Source organism: Hyperolius riggenbachi, chromosome 9 (assembly GCF_040937935.1).
Source record: "Hyperolius riggenbachi isolate aHypRig1 chromosome 9, aHypRig1.pri, whole genome shotgun sequence".
NCBI classification, from domain to species: domain Eukaryota; kingdom Metazoa; phylum Chordata; class Amphibia; order Anura; family Hyperoliidae; genus Hyperolius; species Hyperolius riggenbachi.
Window position 1 is genome coordinate 205,301,956 of NC_090654.1, and position 21,683 is coordinate 205,323,638.

General features: G+C 44.5%; 1 protein-coding gene across 1 annotated transcript in view; it reads right to left on the reverse strand.

The window, feature by feature from the left end:
• AQR (aquarius intron-binding spliceosomal factor) overlaps positions 1-21,683 on the reverse strand; it is a 156,582-nt gene that overhangs the window by 127,730 nt on the left and 7,169 nt on the right. Inside the window, exons 2-6 of the mRNA XM_068253903.1 lie at positions 14,660-14,716; positions 14,383-14,423; positions 13,550-13,585; positions 4,183-4,303; positions 447-590 (exon numbers count right to left, since the gene is read on the reverse strand). Coding sequence (XP_068110004.1) covers positions 447-590; positions 4,183-4,303; positions 13,550-13,585; positions 14,383-14,423; positions 14,660-14,716 — 399 coding nt within the window. The remainder of the gene's footprint in view (positions 1-446; positions 591-4,182; positions 4,304-13,549; positions 13,586-14,382; positions 14,424-14,659; positions 14,717-21,683) is intronic.

Genomic DNA, 21,683 nt, shown 5'->3' on the forward strand with positions numbered 1-21,683 from the left:
TCAATCTTTACTAGACATTTTGACCTGCTTGAGATCAAAAAACAAACAAATAACCTCAGGCAATACAGTATAAGGAAAACAGAAGTTATATAAGATTTCTGTTTTCTTATTTTTGTGTAGTGAAGCACTGTTATAGTCATTTTACTTAGTATGCACAGGCTAGGAACAGCAGATCTAAACTAGAATAGCTTACACATTAAAGCAGCATTTCTCAAACCCGTCCTTGTGACTCCCCAATGGTGCATGTTTTGCAGGCAACCTCGCCTAAGCACAGATGGGGTAATTAGTGTAATTAGCTACATGGAATCCAACTACCTGAGACACTAATTACCCCCACGTGCATAGGTGAGGTTACCTGCAAAACATGCACAGTTGGGGGAATCACAAGAACAGGTTTGAGAAACACTGCATTAAAGAGATTCCAGGTCAGACAGAGGGTGAGTTACCAGGCTATTGAAGCAGTGGTCTAGGAAGAGGAGCAGAATGGTCCTCTCATGCAATGTGTAGTCACTTTCCGATTCTTTCGCCACTGATGCTTCTCTGATACTCTTGAAGAAAAAGGGGAAATGTTCCGGCTTCTTCTTAAAAGTCTGAAAAATTAGACAATGGACAGCAGAAAGGTTTCACATATGCTGGGTTCCCAAATCACAAGACAACAGATAAAAACAACTTCTCATTAAAAGGACCTCTGTCACAAAAATCTTAAAATTTAAAATACATGTAAACATATACAGATAAGAAGTAAGTTTCTTCCATAGTAAAATGAGCCATACATTACTTGTCTCCTATGTTGCTGTCACTTACAGTAGGTAGTAGAAATCTGACATTACCGACAGATTTTGGACTAGCCCATCTTCTCATGGGGAGTTCTCAGTGTTTTTTGGTTTTCAGCAGCATTTCCTGAACAGCAGTTGCTCCATTCAACTGCCCAAAAAAAGTGTACAGCGAGCAGGGAGGCTGGCCAACATCTTTGTATAAATCTTTTTCAAGAAGTGTCTTCATAAAGAATAAAGGCCATGCTGAGAATCTCCTGTGGAGAGATGGACTAGCCCAAACACCTGCCAGTAATGTCAGATTTCTACTACCTACTGTAAGTGACAGCAACATAGGAGAAAAGTAATTAATAGCTCATTTTACTCTGGGAGAAACATGCTTCTTATTTGAATGTATTTTAAATGTTAAGATTTTCGCGACAGTTCCTCTTTGAAGAGGAACTTTACTGAATGGGGGACCAGAGGATCGCTTTGTGATGGTGCGGCCACAGGGCGGCTGTAGGGGGCTGATAGAAGCCCCAGGTAAGTAAGTTTTTTTTTTGTTTCAGTTTAGGTTAACTTTAATTACATTCAGTAAAGTTCCTCTTCAAAGAGCAACTGCTGTTCAGGAAATGCTGCTGAAAACCGAAAAACACTGAGAACTCCCCATGAGAAGATGGGCTAGTCCAAAATCTGTCGGTAATGTCAGATTTCTACTACCTACTGTAAGTGACAGCAACATAGGAGAAAAGTAATTAATAGCTCATTTTACTCTGGGAGAAACATGCTTCTTATTTGTATGTATTTTAGCCAAAAAACAATTAAGGAGGTGCTAATGCGGGGCATATACTCCAAGCAATAGAGACAAATGTATTGAAAAAATATCAAAATATACTTTATTGATTATCAAAGAAGAAAAGATGCATAAAAAATGGTTTCACACATAGAAACATAGAATAGTCTGATAACTGTCAACATACCGCTCATTCATGCCACACACGCAGACCACCATACACACTTAACCCCATAGATGTTATTGCTGACAAATTAACCATAAGGACTCGTACATGGGCAAGCCCAATGTGTTTGAAGCTGGATGACAGTTCCAAGGTCAGGAATCCGCTAGACTGCAGTGACAGTGAGGTGTCCCGTTACCCCCAATGGCCACGCAATCCGCAAATCACATAAACGATGAGGAATGAATGCTCCAAGCGGCACAGGTTTCAGCGCTCATGTAAAGCAAAAAATTCACAAGGGCACAGGTAAAAAACTGCAGGACTGAAAACATGCAAAGCAGAGTTCATCGACACATAAGCAAGGCGACAGACACTGCAAGCTAACAGTGTGCGGTGCAAAGCGTAGACACAGCAAGTCCTCCAAGAGGATAAAGCATACAGTACCAGATTGTTGGTGTCCTGTCAGTTCAAATCCATATATGTGTCGGAAAGTGCCAGGGAAAGATCCGTCCTGCCAGCAACAGTGGGCATCTGAGAGCATATCCTAGAGTGTCCCAGAGTGTAACTGTGTCCTGGATAGAGAGCATAGGCCAGGAGCAGGACATGCAGGAAACAGCAACATCCAGCCTGCAATTGCAGAAACCAGAGTCCAAAGATGGAGGCAGAGCATGCAAAGGTGAACAGAATTCAGCCAGCGGAGAAGGTGGCAGGTAGGTGCGCGATGGCACAAGAGCCGATGTGGACAGCCTCAGGACGCTATACCACGCTGTCCTGACATGTTTCACCGGACTTCCGGCTTTCTCAAAGGGGGGGCATAGCAGAAATTGTATGTATTTTAAATGTTAAGATTTTCGCGACAGTTCCTCTTTGAAGAGGAACTTTACTGAATGTAATTAAAGTTAACCTAAACTGAAAGAAAAAAAAAAAAAAAAAACTTACTTACCTGGGGCTTCTATCAGCCCCCTACAGCCGCCCTGTGCCCGCACCATCACAAAGCGATCCTCCGGTCCCCCACAGCAACCCTCTGTCATTTGGATGCATGGCCCAGGTCCACGTGCCTCCTGATCGTGCTACGGTGGACGGTAGCACTCTGCACACGCGCAGTTCAAAAAAAAAAATCTACTGCGCATGCACAGAGCACTCCTGGCGATGGGAAGAGGGTCGCTGCAGGGGACTGGAGGATCACTTCGTGACAGTGCAGGCACAGGGTGGCTGCAGGGGGCTGGTAGAAGCCCCAGGTAAGTTAAAGGATACCCAAACTGACATGTGACATGATGAGATAGACATGTGTATGTACAGTACCAAGCACACAAATAACTATGCTGTGTTCCTTTTTTTCCTTTCTCTGTCTGAAAGAGTTAAATATCTGGTATGTAAGTGGCTGACTCAGTCCTGACTCAGACAGGAAGTGACTACAGTGTGACCCTCACTGATAAGAAATTCCCCTTTTTACCCCTTTCTTGCTCTCAGAAGCCATTTTCTGCTAGGAAAGTCTTTTATAGTTGGAATTTCTTATCAGTGAGGGTCACAATGTAGTCACTTCTTGTCTGAGTCAGGACAGAGTCAGCCACTTACATACCTGATATTTAACTCTTTCAGGCAGAGAAAGAAAAAAAGGAACACAGCATAGTTATTTGTGTGCTAGGCACTGTACATACACATGTCTATCTCATCATGTCACATGTCAGTTCAGGTATCCTTTAAACTTTTTTTTTTTTTTTTTTTTTACTTCAGTTTAGGCTCCCCTTAAGGATTATACGTTACAATAATCATTTATAAATGATTTAGTCAAGGTTTTCTCACTGTAAAATTATTTCTCTCCCTGATTTATATTCTTGAATTCATCACAGGTTACACCAACTTTACTTCTGCATCACAGTGGAATATTTGTTTGTTGTGTGCTCCGGAGTGAGCAGAAACAACACCTGGTCCCCCAGAGTACTCTGGGGCAGAAGGCCGCATAGCAAAATAGCCTAGGATAAACATCACTAGGTGAGCAGGGTTACAAACCAATATACAGCAATATATAGATATATTAAAGAAAACCTGTAAGGAAAAAAGTGGCCCTGGTGGTGCTTACCTCTAGAGGAGGAAGTCTCTGGATCCTAATGAGGCTTCTCCTGTCGTCCTTGGCCAGCCCCAGGCAAAAGAAAACAAACTATCCCCATTACTGCTGCGTGAAGGCGCAGTAGCCGCTTCTCGCGCAGGCTCAGCTAATTCCACCTGAGCCCGAGTGGGTAGCCAACCAGCGCACATGTGCGCACGCCGGCAAGGGTTCCAGCGCTGGATCTCCTCTACTGCGGAGGAGGGCGGGGGAGTCTTTTTTAGGATCCAGAGGCTTACCCCTTGAGGTAAGCATCCCCGCCCCACACTTTTTTTTTTTCTTTACAGGTACAATTCACAGACTAGTGTTATACATGTAATAAGTTATGCTTCATGCCGTGTTGCTCATGAAGTTATAATGAAGCCCTTACCTCCCAGGCAGGGACATTCTCCCGGAACTTCTCATTCACCATACAGCAGATGGACATAAGGTATGCCCTACTAGACACCTCCGGAGAGTAATTCACCCACAGGTAGTTCTCTAGGTATTGGCTATTGCAAATTAAGAAAGACAAATGCATGGTTAATGGGCATGCTGTTGCCATTTAAAATGAATCTGAAGCGACATGAGACAAAGAGAATAAAAACATTCACATATGATACTAGCTCTACTAAGAAATTATATGACATCCCTTTCTGTTTTCCAGTACAGGAAGAGTTATAAAAAAAATAATAAAAAAAAAAAACCTTGAGTAGTTATCTATGCAAAAGAGCTCCTCTACTATAGATACTAACTTGGTGGAACTCAGTCCTGTTTCCTTCTGCACCCCAAACGGGTTTTTACCCTAACGGACAAGAGCGATTTTCACCTTTCAGTGCTCATCCCTTTCATTTGCCAATAGCTTAACCACTTGAGGACCACAGTCTTTCTACCCCTTAAGGACCAGAGCCTTTTTCTCCATTCAGACCACTGCAGCTTTCACGGTTTATTGCTCGGTCATACAACCTACCACCTAAATGAATTTTACCTCCTTTTCTTGTCACTAATACAGCTTTCTTTTGGTGCTATTTGATTGCTGCTGCGATTTTTAGTTTTTATTATATTCATCAAAAAAGACATGAATTTTGGCAAAAAAATGACTTTTTTAACTTTCTGTGCTGACATTTTTCAAATAAAGTAAAATTTCCTATACATTTGAGCGCGAAAGTTATTCTGCTACATGTCTTTGATAAAAAAAAAAAAAAACATTCAGTGGATATGTTTTGGATTGGGTAAAAGTTATAGCGTTTACAAACTATGGTGCCAAAAGTAAATTTTCCCATTTTCAAGCATCTCTGACTTTTCTGCCCACCTGTCATGTTTCATGAGGTGCTAAAATTCCAGGATAGTATAAATACCCCCCAAATAACCCCATTTTGGAAAGAAGACATCCCAAAGTATTCACTGAGAGGCATGGTGGGTTCATAGAAGATTTTATTTTTTGTCACAAGTTAGCGGAAAATGACACTTTGTGCCAAAAAAAAAAAAAAAAAAGTTTCCATTTCTTCTAACTTGCGACAAAAAAAAAATGAAATCTGCCACGGACTCACTATGCTCCTCTCTGAATACCTTGAAGGGTCTACTTTCCAAAATGGGGTCATTTGTGGGGTGTGTTTACTGTCCTGGCATTTTGGGGGGTGCTAAATTGTAAGCACCCCTGTAAAGCCTAAAGGTGCTCATTGGACTTTGGGCCCCTTAGCGCAGTTAGGCTGCAAAAAAGTGCCACACGTGGTATTGCCGTACTCAGGAGAAGTAGTGTAATGTGTTTTGGGGTGTATTTTTACACATACCCATGCTGGGTGGGAGAAATATCTCTGTAAATGACAATTTTTTTATTTTTTTTTTACACACAATTGTCCATTTACAGAGATATTTCTCCCACTCAGCATGGGTATGTGTAAAAATACACCCCAAAACACATTACACTACTTCTCCTGAGTACGGCGATACCACATATGTGGCACTTTTTTGCACCCTAACTGCGCTAAGGGGCCCAAAATGAGTACCTTTAGGATTTCACAGGTCATTTTTGTTTCAAGACTACTCCTCACGGTTTAGGGCCCCTAAAATGCCAGGGCAGTATAGGAACCCCACTAATGACCCCATTTTAGAAAGAAGACACCCCAAGGTATTCCGTTAGGAGTATGGTGAGTTCATAGAAGATTTTATTTTTTGCCACAAGTTAGCGGAAATTGATTTGAATTGTTTTTCTTCACAAAGTGTCATATTCCGCTAACTTGTGACAAAAAATAAAATCTTCTATGAACTCACCATACTCCTAACGGAATACCTTTGGGTGTCTTCTTTCTAGAATGGGGTCATTTGTGGGGTTCCTATACTGCCCTGGCATTTTAGGGGGCCTAAACCGTGAGGAGTAGTCTTGAAACCAAATGTCGCAAAATGACCTGTGAAATCCCAAAGGTACTCATTGGACTTTGGGCCCCTTAGCGCACTTAGGGTGTAAAAAAGTGCCACACGTGGTACCGCTGTACTCAGGAGAAGTAGTATAATGTGTTTTGTGGTGTATTTTTTACACATACCCATGCTGGGTGGTAGAAATATCTCAGTACATGACAATTGTTTGATTTTTTTTACACACAATTGTCCATTTACAGAGAGATTTCTCCCACCCAGCATGGGTATGTGTAAAAATACACCCCAAAAAACACATTATACTACTTCTCCTGAGTACGGCGATACCACATGTGTGACACTTTTTTTGCAGCCTAGGTGCGCTAAGGGGCCCAACGTCCTATTCACAGGTCATTTTGAGGCATTTGTTTTCTAGACTACTCCTCACGGTTTAGGGCCCCTAAAATGCCAGGGCAGTATAGGAACCCCACAAGTGACCCCATTTTAGAAAGAAGACACCCCAAGGTATTCCGTTAGGTGTATGGCGAGTTCATAGAAGATTTTATTTTTTGTCACAAGTTAGTGAAAAATGACACTTTGTGAAAAAAAAACAATAAAAATCAATTTCCGCTAACTTTTGACAAAAAATAAAATCTTCTATGAACTCGTCATACACCTAACAGAATACCTTGGGGTGTCTTTTTTCTAAAATGAGGTCACTTGTGGGGTTCCTATACCGCCCTGGCATTTTACGGGCCCAAAACCGTGAGTAGTCTGGAAACCAAATGTCTCAAAATGACTGTTCAGGGGTATAAGCATCTGCAAATTTTGATGGCAGGTGGTCTATGAGGGGGCGAATTTTGTGGAACCGGTCATAAGCAGGGTGGCCTCTTACATGACAGGTTGTATTGGGCCTGATCTGATGGATAGGAGTGCTAGAGGGGTGACAGGAGGTGATTGATGGGTGTCTCAGGGGGTGATTAGAGGGGAAAATAGATGCACTCAATGCACTGGGGAGGTGATCGGAAGGGGGTCTGAGGGGGATCTGAGGGTTTGGCCGAGTGATCAGGAGCCCACACGGGGCAAATTAGGGCCTGATCTGATGGGTAGGTGTGCTAGGGGGTGACAGGTGGTGACAGGAGGTGATTGATGGGTGTCTCAAGGTGTGATTAGTGGGGGGGGAATAGATGCAAGTAATGCACTGGCGAGGTGATCAGGGCTGGGGTCTGAGGGTGTGGGCGGGTGATTGGGTGCCCTAGGGGCAGATAGGGGTCTAATCTGATGGGTAGCAGTGACAGGGGGTGATTTATGGGTAATTAGTGGGTGTTTAGAGGAGAGAACAGATGCAATGCACTTGGGAGGTGATCTGACTGCGGGTCTGCAGGCGATCGGATGGTGTGGGTGGGTGATCAGATTGCCCGCAAGGGGCAGGTTAGGGACTGATTGATGGGTGGCAGTGACAGGGGGTGATTGATGGGTGGCAGTGACAGGGGCTGATTGATGGGTGGCAGTGACAGGGGCTGATTGATGGGTGATAGGTGATTGGCAGGTGATTGACAGGTGATCAGTGGGTTATTACAGGGAAGACCAGATGTAATTAATGCACTGGTGAATTGATAAAGGGGGGGTCAGAGGGCAATCTGAGCGTGTGGGCGGGTGATTGGGTGCCCGCAAGGGGCAGATTAGGGTCTGATCTGATAGGTAAAAGTGACAGGTGGTGATAGGGGGTGATTGATGGGTGATTGATGGGTAATTAGTGGGTGTTTAGAGGAAAGAATAGATGTAAACACTGCACTTGGGAGGTGATCTGATGTCGGATCTGCGGGCGATCTATTGGTGTGGGTGATCAGATTGCCCGCAAGGGGCAGGTTAGGGGCCGATTGTTGGGTGGCAGTGACAGGGGGTGATTGATGGGTGATAGGTGATTGGCAGGTGATTGACAGGTGATCAGTGGGTTATTACAGGGAAGAACAGATGTAATTAATGCACTGGTGAATTGATAAGGGGGGGGTCAGAGGGCAATGTGAGCGTGTGGGCGGGTGATTGGGTGCCCACAAGGGGCAGATTAGGGTCTGATCTGATAGGTAAAAGTGACAGGTGGTGATAGGGGGTGATTGATGGGTGATTGATGGGTAATTAGTGGGTGTTTAGAGGAGAGAATAGATGTAAACAATGGATTTGGGAGGTGATCTGATGTCGGATCTGCGGGCGATCTATTGGTGTGGGTGGGTGATCAGATTGCCCGCAAGGGGCAGGTTAGGGGCTGATTGTTGGGTGGCAGTGACGGGGTGATTGATGGGTGATTGACAGGTGATCAGGGGGGATAGATGCATACAGTACACAGGGGGGGGGGGTCTGGGGAGAATCTGAGGGGTGGGGGGGTGATCAGGAGGGGGCAGGGGGGGGGGATAAAAAAAAAATAGCGTTGACAGATAGTGACAGGGAGTGATTGATGGGTTATTAGGGGGGTGACTGGGTGCAAACAGTGGTCTGGGGGCTGGGCAGGGGGGGGGTCTGAGGGGTGCTGTGGGCGATCAGGGGGAGGGGGGGGGCAGATCAGTGTTTTTGGGTGCAGACTAGGGTGGCTGCAGCCTGCCCTGGTGGTGCCTCGGACACTGGGACCACCAGGGCAGGAGGCAGCTTGTATAATACACTTTGTATACATTACAAAGTGTATTATACACTTTGTAGCGGCGATCGCGGGGTTAACATCCCGCCGGCGCTTCCGTATGGCCGGCGGGATGTTGCGGCGGGTGGGCGGAGCCAGTTGCCGGGGGAAGCGCGCGTCATCAATGACGCGATCGCTCCCCCGGCATACGAAAAGGACGCAACGCCCTTGGGCGTATTGCGGTCCTTTAGGGATCCACTTTGCCGCCGCCCATCGGCTGTGGGCGGTCGGCAAGTGGTTAATCACTACTAATCACAATGAAATTATCTATATCTTGTTTTTTTCACCACCAATTAGGCTTTTGGGGGTTGATATTTGTTTTCAGTAATTACTTTATTTTCTATGCATTTTAAAGGGAAAAACATGGAAAAAATGAAAAAAATACTATTTCTCCAATTCATCCCGTATACTTTTAATATAAACACTGCTACCGTACATAAAACCCACACATTTTATCTGCCCATTTGTCCTGGTTATTACAACATTTCAATTATGTCCCTAGTACAAAGTATGGTGACAATATAGTATTTGGAAATAAAGGTGTATTTTTCCCCCCACTATTTTCACGTGCACAGGGATGCACGTGCATGCGCGGGAGCATGCACGCGCACAGCGGCAGCAGCACTGTCTGACTTCGTCGTGGAGGCATTAAGAGGCTCTAGCAGGACGTTCTTATAAGTCAGCTTGTCATTAAGTGGTTAAACAGCCAAGAAACAGTGAGAGACAGCTTGTGATAAGGTTCTACTGCAGGAAAGTTCAAAGGGTCAGTAGCTCTGCTCTGTTCTACAGCTTAAAATACTAAGTGTGGATTCTAAACTGCAACTTTGGCAGTCTGATGCAATGTTATAAATATAGCTATGCAACTGAAAATAAAAACATGAAACTCCTTTCTTTGCTAGTAATGTTCTATTACCCGTACTACACATACAATTCATTATCTCATACATTTATTTTCACTTCAGATTAGCTTTAAACATATAAAAATTGCATAATTTACAAGCCACAAAGCCCTAAACAGCTGAACACAGAAAGAAGAACTTATTTTGCTAAACGTAGCAGACTTTGGATGTCTATGAACAAACCTTTATTTATGAATTTGTGAGATTGCTCTGCTCATCAATGGAAAACGCCTGCAGAGTTTCTGTAAGCCAAGACTAGCATGGCAGATATTTCTTAGCGTGGCCCCGGATTCCGATTGGTCATAAACAGCTTGGTATCAAGTTTATGAACTGGCATCTCATACAGCGAGAAATGAGGTGAGACTTTTACAGTGGCAGTAAACTGCAATTCAGCTTCTACTCGTATAATTATCAGAAACGTTATTCGATGTGTAATAGGTTTGCTTTGCTGAAGGGGGGAGATACAACCATAAAATACAAAAATAGCAGTTGGCCATCCATAGACTTTACTCCATGACAGTATATATTCAATGCAGATAAGCAAAAACATTCTAATATTCTAATTAGTTTCACCTAGGAGGGTAAAATTGGGGCAAGCAAAACGATTCAAAGTCCTTAAAGAGACACTAAAGCGAAAAAAAAAATATAATATAATGATTTGGTTGTGTACCGTATATACTCGCAAGCAAGCCAAATTTTTGACCCCCCCAAAAGTGGGCCAAAAGTTGGGGGGGGGGTCGGCTTGCTTGCGAGTCATGTCCCCCCGGCCGCCACTACTATTACCGTACCGGCGGCCTCTAATATTCCCCTCTCCGTCTCTCCGTGCAGGCATGTAAATAGTTTGCTGCAGCTCGCCCTACGGCGGCTGCTGTGTGATGACGGAGGAAGCGTAGAGAGAGCGGTTCCCATAGTAACAGCGATACATATCGCCGCTACAGGAAGCCGCTCTCTATGCTTCCTCCGTCATCACACAGCAGCCGCCATAGGGCGAGCTGCAGCAAACTATTTACATGCTTGCACGGAGAGACGGAGAGGGGAATATTAGAGGCCGCCGGTACGGTAATAGCAGCAGCGGCCGCGGCGGGGGGGGGGGTTTCGGGGGGAATGAAACTAACTAACTACCTACCTACCTACCAACACTGAGCACTATACTGGGGCACTATGCTAGCTATACTGGGGCACTATTCTAGCTATACTGGGCACTATACTACCTATACTGAGCACTATGCTAGCTATACTGAGCACTATACTAGCTATACTGAGCACAACACTAGCTATACTGGACACTCTACTAGCTATACTGGACACTTTACTGGCTATACTGAGCACTATACTAGCTATACTGAGCACTATACTAGCTATACTGAGCACTATACTAGCTATACTGAGCACTATACTAGCTATACTGGGCACTATACTAGCTATACTGGGACACACTGGGGGGGGATCACATGGCCAGCATTTCCTACCCCCGGCTTATATGAGGGTCAATAATTTTTTCCTGGTTTTTCAGGTAAAAGTGTGTGTGTGTGTGTGTGTGTGTGTGTGTGTGTGTGTGTGTGTGTGTGTGTGTGTGTGTGTGTGTGTGTGTGTGTGTGTGTGTGTGTGTGTGTGTGTGTGTGTGTGTGTGTGTGTGTGTGTGTGTGTGTGTGTGTGTGTGTGTGTGTGTGTGTGTGTGTGTGTGTGTGTGTGTGTGTGTGTGTGTGTGTGTGTGTGTGTGTGTGTTATAGTGTGATTTCTAACATTGCATCATTCTATAATATGTTCAGATTACACAACACTCAGCATTCAAAATGATTCTTTCAGAGCAGTCTGTGAACTAATGACCTCTCCTCTGGCAGAGAAAAATTAAATAGTTCAATAACAGTTGAGATAATCAAAATCAGAAAACAGCCCTCTCCACGACTTTAAAAGTCGTAGAGCTTAATGGCTTTTTTGCATAGAGATAACAAATGGAGTTTCTTAACTCTTCCTGTACTGGAAACAATTAGACTGATGTATCTGATCTTAATGTTTTATTTCTTAGCGGTACTACACATACAAATCATAATATCATTTTTTTTTCACTTCAGTGTCTCTTTAAATGAGTCCTATGGCCTCTTCCTCTCCCAATAGACTACCAATAACTCCCTCACTCCTTCTTAGCAGCAAATGGCAGGCAGGGTCATAGAGAATACGAAGCTGGAACCACGCCCCTAACACTTGCCAAACCACCACTATCACTTGTGCCCAACAGAAACAAATCAACTATTCAACCAATCCGCATAAATGTTACCATTGTTTCTAAAAGCACTTGAACAGATTATACTGTACATGCTAAGGTTTATGTGCCTTTATCTTTGAAAAAAAAAAGGCTGGCAATTTGCACCTGCTCGTGCGCTGCCATTCATGGCAATGATGAAAACTGCAATTAGTGGAAATGCCTGGAAATTTGGTGCCTGATAAGATAGAGGGTACCGGGGCTACACACTATGCAAACTGCGGCAATACATGGCAACCTCTAAAGCAGTGTTCCCCAACCCTGTCCTCAAGGCCCACCAACAGTGCATGTTTTGTGGAAATACACACAGGTAGTTAATCAGCTCTGCTGAGACACTAATTACCTCACCTGTGAATATTTGTGGTTTCCTGCAAAACATGTACTGTTGGTGGGCCTTGAGGACAGGGTTGGGGAACTATGCTCTAAAGTATAAGCCCCACTAGGGGAGGGTTAAGAGTTAAGTACCACCAGGGTTAGGCATCGGTAGAGTGAAAGTTAAGGGTTAGGCATTGGTAGGCGAGTTCAGTGTGAGAGTAGGGTTAGCTTAGGTGATAGTAAAATATCAGTAAAGATTACCGATATTTTACTACAGAATTATATCGGAAATTTACAAGTATTCTATAAACTGCAAAATCCGGGGCCCTTCTTCCAGGCATCTTTATTACGGTACATGTATGTCTCAAAATAGAGAACACACAGTTCGGCAGAGAACTGAACAGAGTGAATGTACAGGTAAAAGCCATCCATTGTGATCATCCCGAATAACCCTCATTACTAGTGTACGTGAGCCATTAAGTAGAACACACTAACAAAGCTGCTGGATAAACAAATCGGTTTCTGTGAGCTTGGATTTGTTCATCCTAAATTCAGCCTCCTGGATAAGTGTCATTAGAACATTAGGAGAGAGCTTTGCTTATCATTAAAGTGGACCTGAACTCAGAACTCCTATCTGCTCTAAAATATACACATCAGCATAATAACCTTTAAAGAAAAAATATTTGTTACACCTGATAAAAATCCTAAAATAAATCTGCACTGTTTCTACACTTCCTGATTCATGGAAGCACACAGTTTTACAGCCCGTGATTTCAAATGGGCTTATCTGCTTATCTGCCATAGGCAGTCATGTGACACAGATGAGAGATCAGATTACAACTTGTGATTAGACACAAATGAGGGGTAATTAAACAGGCTAAACTCTCTAAATACATTCAGGGTGCATTTCACTATGTTTTCCTTCTGTCCTGTGCAAGAGCTCAGGTCCACTTTAACGTCCACTTGACTACATGCTTTTAAGGGCTTATACCCACTGCAAGACGTGGCAGTTTACGATTCAGCCGCGGCTCCCGTTCTGCTGCGTAGCTGCAGCCCGAATCACTAGGCTATAGAGATTCAGCTGCGTGCTGCAGAGATCGGCAGCATGACGTTCAGATTGGCACCGAAGTGTAACAGGCAGAATTTCCCCACACATCTTGCAAGCGAGGAAATGCTACAGATTCAGCCTGGAGTAGGGCTCAGTGGAAATAGGTCCTAATAAATGAGCTCTAGCCCTACAGAGCTGCCGTTGCTTAATACGTACCTGAATTCCAACAGCATTATCTTCCTTATTGCAAACCTGAAAGGATAAGGACAAATGTTAGGAAAGAAAGTAAGAAAGCAAAAAAATTAACGCACAAACAGACATTGCCACTCCCTCAGGGAAAAATTAACACCTTAAACCAGTGATCTTCAACTAGAGATTTTGAACTCATTTTTGGAGCCTACTTATTTTGATAGAAAAAAAAAATAAATGCAAGAAATTTGTGAAGTATGTTTATAGTGAGCGAAAAGAGAAAAGTGAAAATAAAGATTTAACTTTCAGGCCCCATTTACACTTGCCTTGTTTTACCCCCTTTTGCCACTGGGTTACCCAACGACAATGCAAGGCAATATGGCCTAGAACACTTACTGTGTTGCATTGGAAGTTCCCAATCGTCCAGCTTGCCACAAAGTCAATGGTGCGTTACTGTTGAACTTTTGCGGTGGCGGAAGTCATGTAAGTCGGGGGGGGGGGTAATAATGGGAAAGGGGTGACAGGGTTTTCAAACTTGTTGCAGGCAGTGCCACGCGTATGCGCAGAACGACGTAAATACGACGGGAAAAAACGTGGGACGCACTTCCTGTCCCGGCAGGGAGTACTTCATCGGGCAATTGGCGGTGAAGGGCAGGTGCCGCTATGCATATGACTCTGTTGGCGCACTCTGCTGCAGGATCATATGAATGTGGTTTTCTGCTTTGCGGTGCAATGGGGGCGGAGCATTGCACCACAAACACAACGGCCTGGTATAAAACCAGGATGAGGGCTGCTGGAGTTGCAGGTGCACACTTATTGTGAGATATATTTTTCACTGAATAAGCACATGTAACACTTACTTTGACTTGGCAATTTCCTTGATATAAATATCTTCTATCACCTGTAAAATATTAAACATTAATAGAATGAAAAGATTGTAGCCCTTAAAACAAAACAATAAACCAAATATCCTGTGACAGCCTTAAAAGAATAATTGTCCTTTTGACACTAGTCTTATATAATATAATCCAGACACACAATTATGTATCCAGGAATATCTAGCAAGTTTGTTTTGCATTACTAGAAAAAAAAATGTAAATCGGCTTGCTGCGCACCAAAATCAAAATTCAGCTTTACCTTTGGATCAAATGCAAGTTTTTTCTTTGAATGTGGTGCCCAATAAGATTTGGCCAGCTGAAAAATAAAGCAAAATGGCATTAGTTTACTTACCAACACCTGCACTTTGTTTCTAAGTTATGAATAAACAAAGAAAGTTGATCTGTGAGGCTAGCAATGAGAGATTGTGACTGCAAGAACAGCACTTTGTAAATATACTGGCGCCACCTGCAGGCAAATGGTGGTGTCAGCAACCGTCCTAGAACAACACATTTATGTTTTGTAAAATGACTTAAAAGGAACCTAAACTGAGAAGGATATGGATTTTCCTTTTTAAATAATACCAGTTGACTGACTCTCCTGCTGATCCTGTGTCTCTAATACTTTTAGCCACAGCCCCTGAACAAGCATGCAGATCAGGTGCTCTGACTGATTAGCTGCATGCTGTTTCAGGTGTGAGATCCAGATACTACTGCAGCCAAAGAGATCAGCAGGACTGCCAGGCAACTGGTATTGTTTAAAAGGAAACATCCATATCCCTCTCAGTTTAGGTTCCCTTTAATCTGTCAGCTTCAGTTTGTGTGTGCTGTGGCGACCTTCTATGGCGTCATCTTGAAATCCAGCAAGTATTAATCATTCCACATTTCTTAAGGGGACCCGAGCACCAATATCAAATAAAACTAACACTAAGTGAGGTTCATAAATGGTGTGTTGTTTTTTTTTTGGGGGGGGGGGGGGGAGGGCAGTGAGCACTTACTTACCTCAGGGGAGTGGCTCTCTACCCCCCCCCCCCCCCCCCCATACATGCACGCTCATCTTGCTTCTTTGTGTGCCACAGAACTGCAGTTCAGAGCAGTTGCGGGGATGTCGCAAGCTTCAGGTCGCCACAGTGCATGCCAGAAGATGCAGTCCGTTAATGTGACTAAATTTACTGACTGAGATGCAATTCCAGTAGATGCAGTCCATCTTGGTTCAGCCACATTATTTTTCTGTAGAGAAGCCTGACTGTTAGCTTAGTGGCTTTTTCTTTACAATTCTGAACAAGTCTAAAGACATGTCTGGCTAAAATGTTTGTTACTCTACCTGACCTTGGCTTGGAGTCATCAGAACCCTTCAATGTCCTCATTATAAGAATGTGAACACTGCTGATTGCCATTATCATGCTCCCAACCGGCCAGCGATCCGCCAGGTGAATCAATTTGGCCCAATGATGCCTGATACCTTTGTTCTTTTTGCCCACCTCATAACTGTGCTGCCCTGTTTTCCCCTTCGCACTGCAACAGAACATGCCGTTGGCATGGAGGCCAGCTAGGCATCTGCAGTCTCGACCCAGCGATGTCGTCTGAGCGATCGTGCCCCAATTCCCATCGGGTGACATCCATCTAGCATGTGTAGGGCCTTAAAGTAAACTTGAAGCAAAAATAAACGTATGAGTTTAAAGTCAGTGTAGTTTGTAAACTGCAAATATTGCTATATTTCCAGTCCACAAACCACACTGACTTTTAAACTATAAAACAAAGCAGAAATAATGACCCTTTGAATTTCCTTTGAACCTTATCTCAAGATGCAATGTTATAAAAAAAAAAGCTGTATAAAAAAAAGCTGTATCTGCAGGAGCAGGCTGGAGTTGTACTTTGTACTGGTTAACCTCGATGGACGTATGTCTTTTTTCAACCAAAATAACTATGTAACTATGCAAATAAAAAGAAGGGACACTTTTCTTTGCTACGAATGTTCTATTCATTATCCGTACTACACATACAATTCATCATAAGGTTTTTGGTTTTTTTTCGCTTCAAGTTTGCTTCAAGTTGTGGGCCAAATCGTTTATTAAGATTTAACCAGGGGTATCTCTGGCAGACAAACGAAAACGCCAGGCACAGTAACGGAATGTGGTCACTGCACTGCTGTGCCCCTTTTGAATGGGAAGGCAGCAGGCTGTCATCTGCTACAAAGGAAAGAAGGAAATAGAGAGCGCCAAATTGTGCTGTATACTTCACTCCATGAATGTGTTCACAGCAAACTGGGAGTTACATTTGTATTGTAGGTTGCCCCACCATGTGGATAAAACGAGTGGTGGTTACAAACAGCAAACTGCTTGTTAGCAGGTTTCAGAAATATGGACGGGTAAGGGAAAGGATGTTGTGCTTTTAAACGTGCTGTGCATGTGAGCCAACTGTAGACCTCACCTGTCTCTCATCAAAAGACAACTAATCACAGTGGGAGATGAGGAGTGAGCTTGCATGCAGGCACACAAGTCAATACATTAGGTACTATACATACATCAGCTACGTTCCCACCAACTCCATGAAAATGCCACTGGTACAAGCACCATGGAATCCTACTACCAGGACTGTGGAGTCGGAGGTTTCATAAACTGAGGAGTCGTATGATTTTTGTACCGACTCCACAGCCCTGATGTATACACAGGGCCACCTAATATGACAAAACTCCAAGCCTGGAGTTTGGAGCACTAGTAGATTCATTGTTCATATAGCCTTATAAGACAAAGCACTATTATTTGCACATTTTTATAATAAACAAATGACCGCTGGGAAGTCTCTCTTAGGCCTCATTCACATCATGACATGCAGATGGCCATGTGATCAGAACGCAATGTGTACGATCGCACACCATCTGCGCTGCTGAATGGGTCAGCGGTGCGCTTGTGGAAAGGACTCATGCAGCAGTACGATAGCGCATCATAGCACATCGCACTGCTGAGCAGCGCCAATGATGTGCGCCAATGATGTCTATGCCCTTCTGCCCTTCTTGCGTGTCGCTCATCATATGCGCTTCCAAATGCACACAGAAGTGCGTCATGATGTGAAAGAGGCCTAAAGGAACACATTGACAGTCCAATTTTTAGTGGATTTTTTTTTAGCAGACCATTTAGATAAAATGAAAAGATTTGTATGAAAACGTTCAAAGTTATAGATTGCCTCATTATAAAGATCAACTTAATTCTGAACTTTTTGTAAATAAAGGGGGGGGGGGCTGGTGTTAATCATGAAAATGATGCAGCGGGTGGCATTTAGAAGGTCCCCAGCATCAGAGGGAGAGAGTGGGGCTGGAGCCAGCTCGAGCCCTGTGGCCTTGACACCTTGCAGTCATCAGTGTAATTACGGTGCTAGAGAGGCTCTACATCATACATGTCAAACTCTGGCCCGCGGGACAAATGTGGCCCTCAATGCCATTAAATTTGGCCCTCAAGGGGTTTCCCCACTGTGCATTATGTTTGTCCCACTGTACACGACCAGGTAAGCTATATTGGAGGTGAACTACTAGACACCAGAGATCTTTATAAGGGAGGAAGGTGGCCGGTAGACATTGAGATTGGCCCACGACTAGGTGCCAGCGTACAATTTCGGCACGCGACTAGGTCCCAGTGTACAATTTTGGCCCACTTTGTATTTGAGTTTGACACCCCTGCTCTACGTAGAGCGACGCTATGCTGGACCAGATCCGTCAGCAGTGCCCCTACAACAAGCCCAAATGTGCCCATGAGACATTTACATTGTTGGATGGGACCGGTGGCGATCAAAGTGTCGGACTTAATGTTGATCTGAAGAGACTGGCGTTATGCAGCGCCACCTAGAAGCATTTTTCCTTTGTCAGACTATGCCCATCGTTAGGTCTATATTGGAAAAGGCCTATGTCGGACATCATCCAACATAGGATTGTAAACAAAATACACCCGAAAAAAGAACCTTTCCGCTCCTGCATCTGTTCCCACAAACTCTCTGCCTTTACCTGGTCCATTACGAATACTACAAAAAAATCCAGCTTGTAATCATCCTTTACAGTGTGCAGGAGTCTGAAAAATGATTTACCCAATTCGGAAAACACTGTAAGCCTTATTTATTTTCTTTTAAACAATGCCAGTTGCCTGGCTGTCCTACTGATCTGATTTGGCTGCAGTAGGGTCTGAATCACACACCTGAAAAACATGCAGCGGATCTTGTCAGAAACATCTGAACTGCATGCTTGTTCAGGGTTTATGCCTAACAGTATTAGAGGTAGAGGATCAGCAGGACAGCCAGGCAATCTGCATTGTTTACAATTAAATAAATATGGCAGCCTCCATATCCCTTTCACTTCAGGTTCCCTTTAACATTCACCCAACCTGGTCATTGAGGTCTGAGGGACAAGTTGGGAGGTTTGAACCAGACCCTCCTTTTGGCCTGCTTTTTGGAAAAGACAAAACAATTCTTCCAGAGAGTAATGCTGCGTACACACTGGTGACTATGGTCATTTGAAACAGCTCATTAACGATCGTTCCGCCGACAATCAGGGAAAGAATTTTACCCAACGATCATTAACACGAACGACAAAAGAACGACATCGGGAAGATGGAAATATCCAACCTGACGGATCATATCTACCGGCAATCGTTACAAAACTATAGTGTGTACAGACATCGGCCGAGAACGATCGTTACAAGGGCCAATGCGCCTGCGTTGAATTCTGCCCAGCTTCAGTACTTCCTTTGCAGCGCGGCCGTAAAGATTGTTACATTGCTCATTTCAATTAAACTTTGTTTTCAAGTTAACAATCATATATTTGTATCTATTGTAACTCCATGTCAGTGTTTTTTATTTATTTTATATAAATATGTACGCAATATTTCCTTCTGATCGTTCTTTTCTGCGAGAACTATCGTTAAAATGTGTATGATGATCGCTGCATCCCATCGTTGTATTTGAATCTTTCCAATATCGTTCGTCTGGTAACTATCGTTCTTTGCAAACGATAGTTATCGCAAGTGTGTACGTAGCATAAGCCTCTTGAAAATGAGAGCTAGTAGGGGCAAAGCAGGCAATTTGGTTGTTTCAGCAGCACTATGGTAAAATGGGCACCACATAGGTTATTGACAGATATGTTACAAGTGGCTATCTCTAGCACCCAAATTAATGTGGCGCCCTTTTTCTATGTACAGTATGCAGCACGGAAACTACCTCTAGGTACAGCATTTTTTAAAGGATTATGTTAGCTATATGGAACATAATATAAGGAGAGTTTTTTCAGAATTTTATGCAGGTATGGACAAAAGTAAGTCTTTGACTAGTATGCTTCAGAATTTGATCTTGAAGGTGAAGGAATAGCTACCTAGATCTAAAGCCTCACAGGGATCCCATCTGTGCGAACAAAGGCAGAGAATTTAGGGCTCGTTTCCACTATTGCGTTGCGAAATCGCTGTGGCAAAATGCGCATGCGGATGCGAATTTCACATGCGTGTGCATGCGAATTTTCGTGCAAATTCGCATGGATGACGATGTATGCGAATTTAACCATGGCAATGCCGGTGTGCTTTTCCATTGATTTCATGCGAAATTCGCATTAAAATTCGCATACCAAAACAGCATGTAAATTCCCTATTAACCACTCAAGGACCGCCCCCAGCCGATGGGCGACGGCAAAGTCCGGGCCTAATCGACCGCAATACGCCCATCAGCGGGGGCGGCTGCGAGCATGGTTATGCGGCGATCGCGTCATTCGTGACGCGATCAGCCGCCGGCGACTGACTCCGCCCCCCTCGCGCTGTAACCTACTAACCTACTAGCACCCGGATCGCCGCATGTAAACAGTATAACAGGCTTTGTAATGTATACAAAGCCTATTATACTGGCTGCCTCTTGCCCTGGTGGTCCCAGTGTCCGAGGGACCACCAGGGCAGGCTGCAGCCACCCTAGTCTGCACCAAGCACACTGATCCTGCCCCCCCCCCTCTCTCTGATCGCCCATAGCACCCCTCAGACCCCCCCTGCCCACCCCCCAGACTCCTGTTTGCACCCAATCACCCCCCTAATCACCCATCAATCACTCCCTGTCACTATCTATAAACGCTATTTTTTTTTTAACCCTGATCACCCCCCACCCCTCAGATTCTCCACAGACCCCCCCCCCCTGTGTACTGTATGCCTCTACCCCCCCCTGATCACCTGCCAATCACCCCCTGTCACTGCCACCCATCAATCAGCCCCTAACCTGCCCTTGCGGGCAATCTGATCACCCACACCAATAGATCGCCCGCAGATCCGACATCAGATCACCTCCCAAGTGCAGTGTTTACATCTGTTCTCTCCTCTAAACACCCACTAATTACCCATCAATCACCCCCTATCACCACCTGTCACTGTTACCCATCAGAATAGACCCTAATCTGCCCCTTGCGGGCACCCAATCACCCGCCCCACACGCTCAGATTGCCCTCAGACCTCCCCTTATCAATTCGCCAGTGCAATATTTACATCTGTTCTTCCCTGTAATAACCCACTGATCACCTGTCAATCACCTATCAATCACCCCCTGTCACTGCCACCCATCAATCAGCCCCTAACCTGCCCCTTGCGGGCAATCTGATCACCCACCCACACCATCAGATTGCCCCAGACCTACCCTCAGATCACCTCCAAAGTGCATTGTTTACATCTGTTCTGCCATCTAATCACCCACTGATCACCCATCAATCAGCCCCTGTCACTGATACCCACGAGATTAGACCCCTATCTGCCCCTAGGGCACCCAAACACCCTCCCACACCCTCAGAACGCCCTCAGACCCCAGCCCTGATCACCTCGCCAGTGCATTGCTTGCATCTATTTCCCCCCTTTAATCACACCTTGAGACACCCATCAATCACCTCCTGTCACCACCTGTCACCCCCTAGCACACCTACCCATCAGATCAGGCCTTAATTTGCCCAGTGTGGGCTCTTGATCACTCGGCCAAACCCTCAGACCCCCTTCCGATCACCTCCTCAGTGCATTGATTGCATCTATTTTCCCCTCTAACCACCCCCTGAGACACCCATCAATCACCTCCTGTCACCCCCCTAGCACTCCTAACTATCAGATCAGGCCCAATACAACCTGTCATCTAAGAGGCCACCCTGCTTATGACCGTTCCACAAAATTTGTCCCCTCATAGACCACCTGTCATCAAAATTTGCAGATGCTTATACCCCTGAACAGTCATTTTGAGAAATGTGGTTTCCTGACTACTCACGGTTTTGGGCCTGTAAAATGCCAGGGCAGTATAGGAAC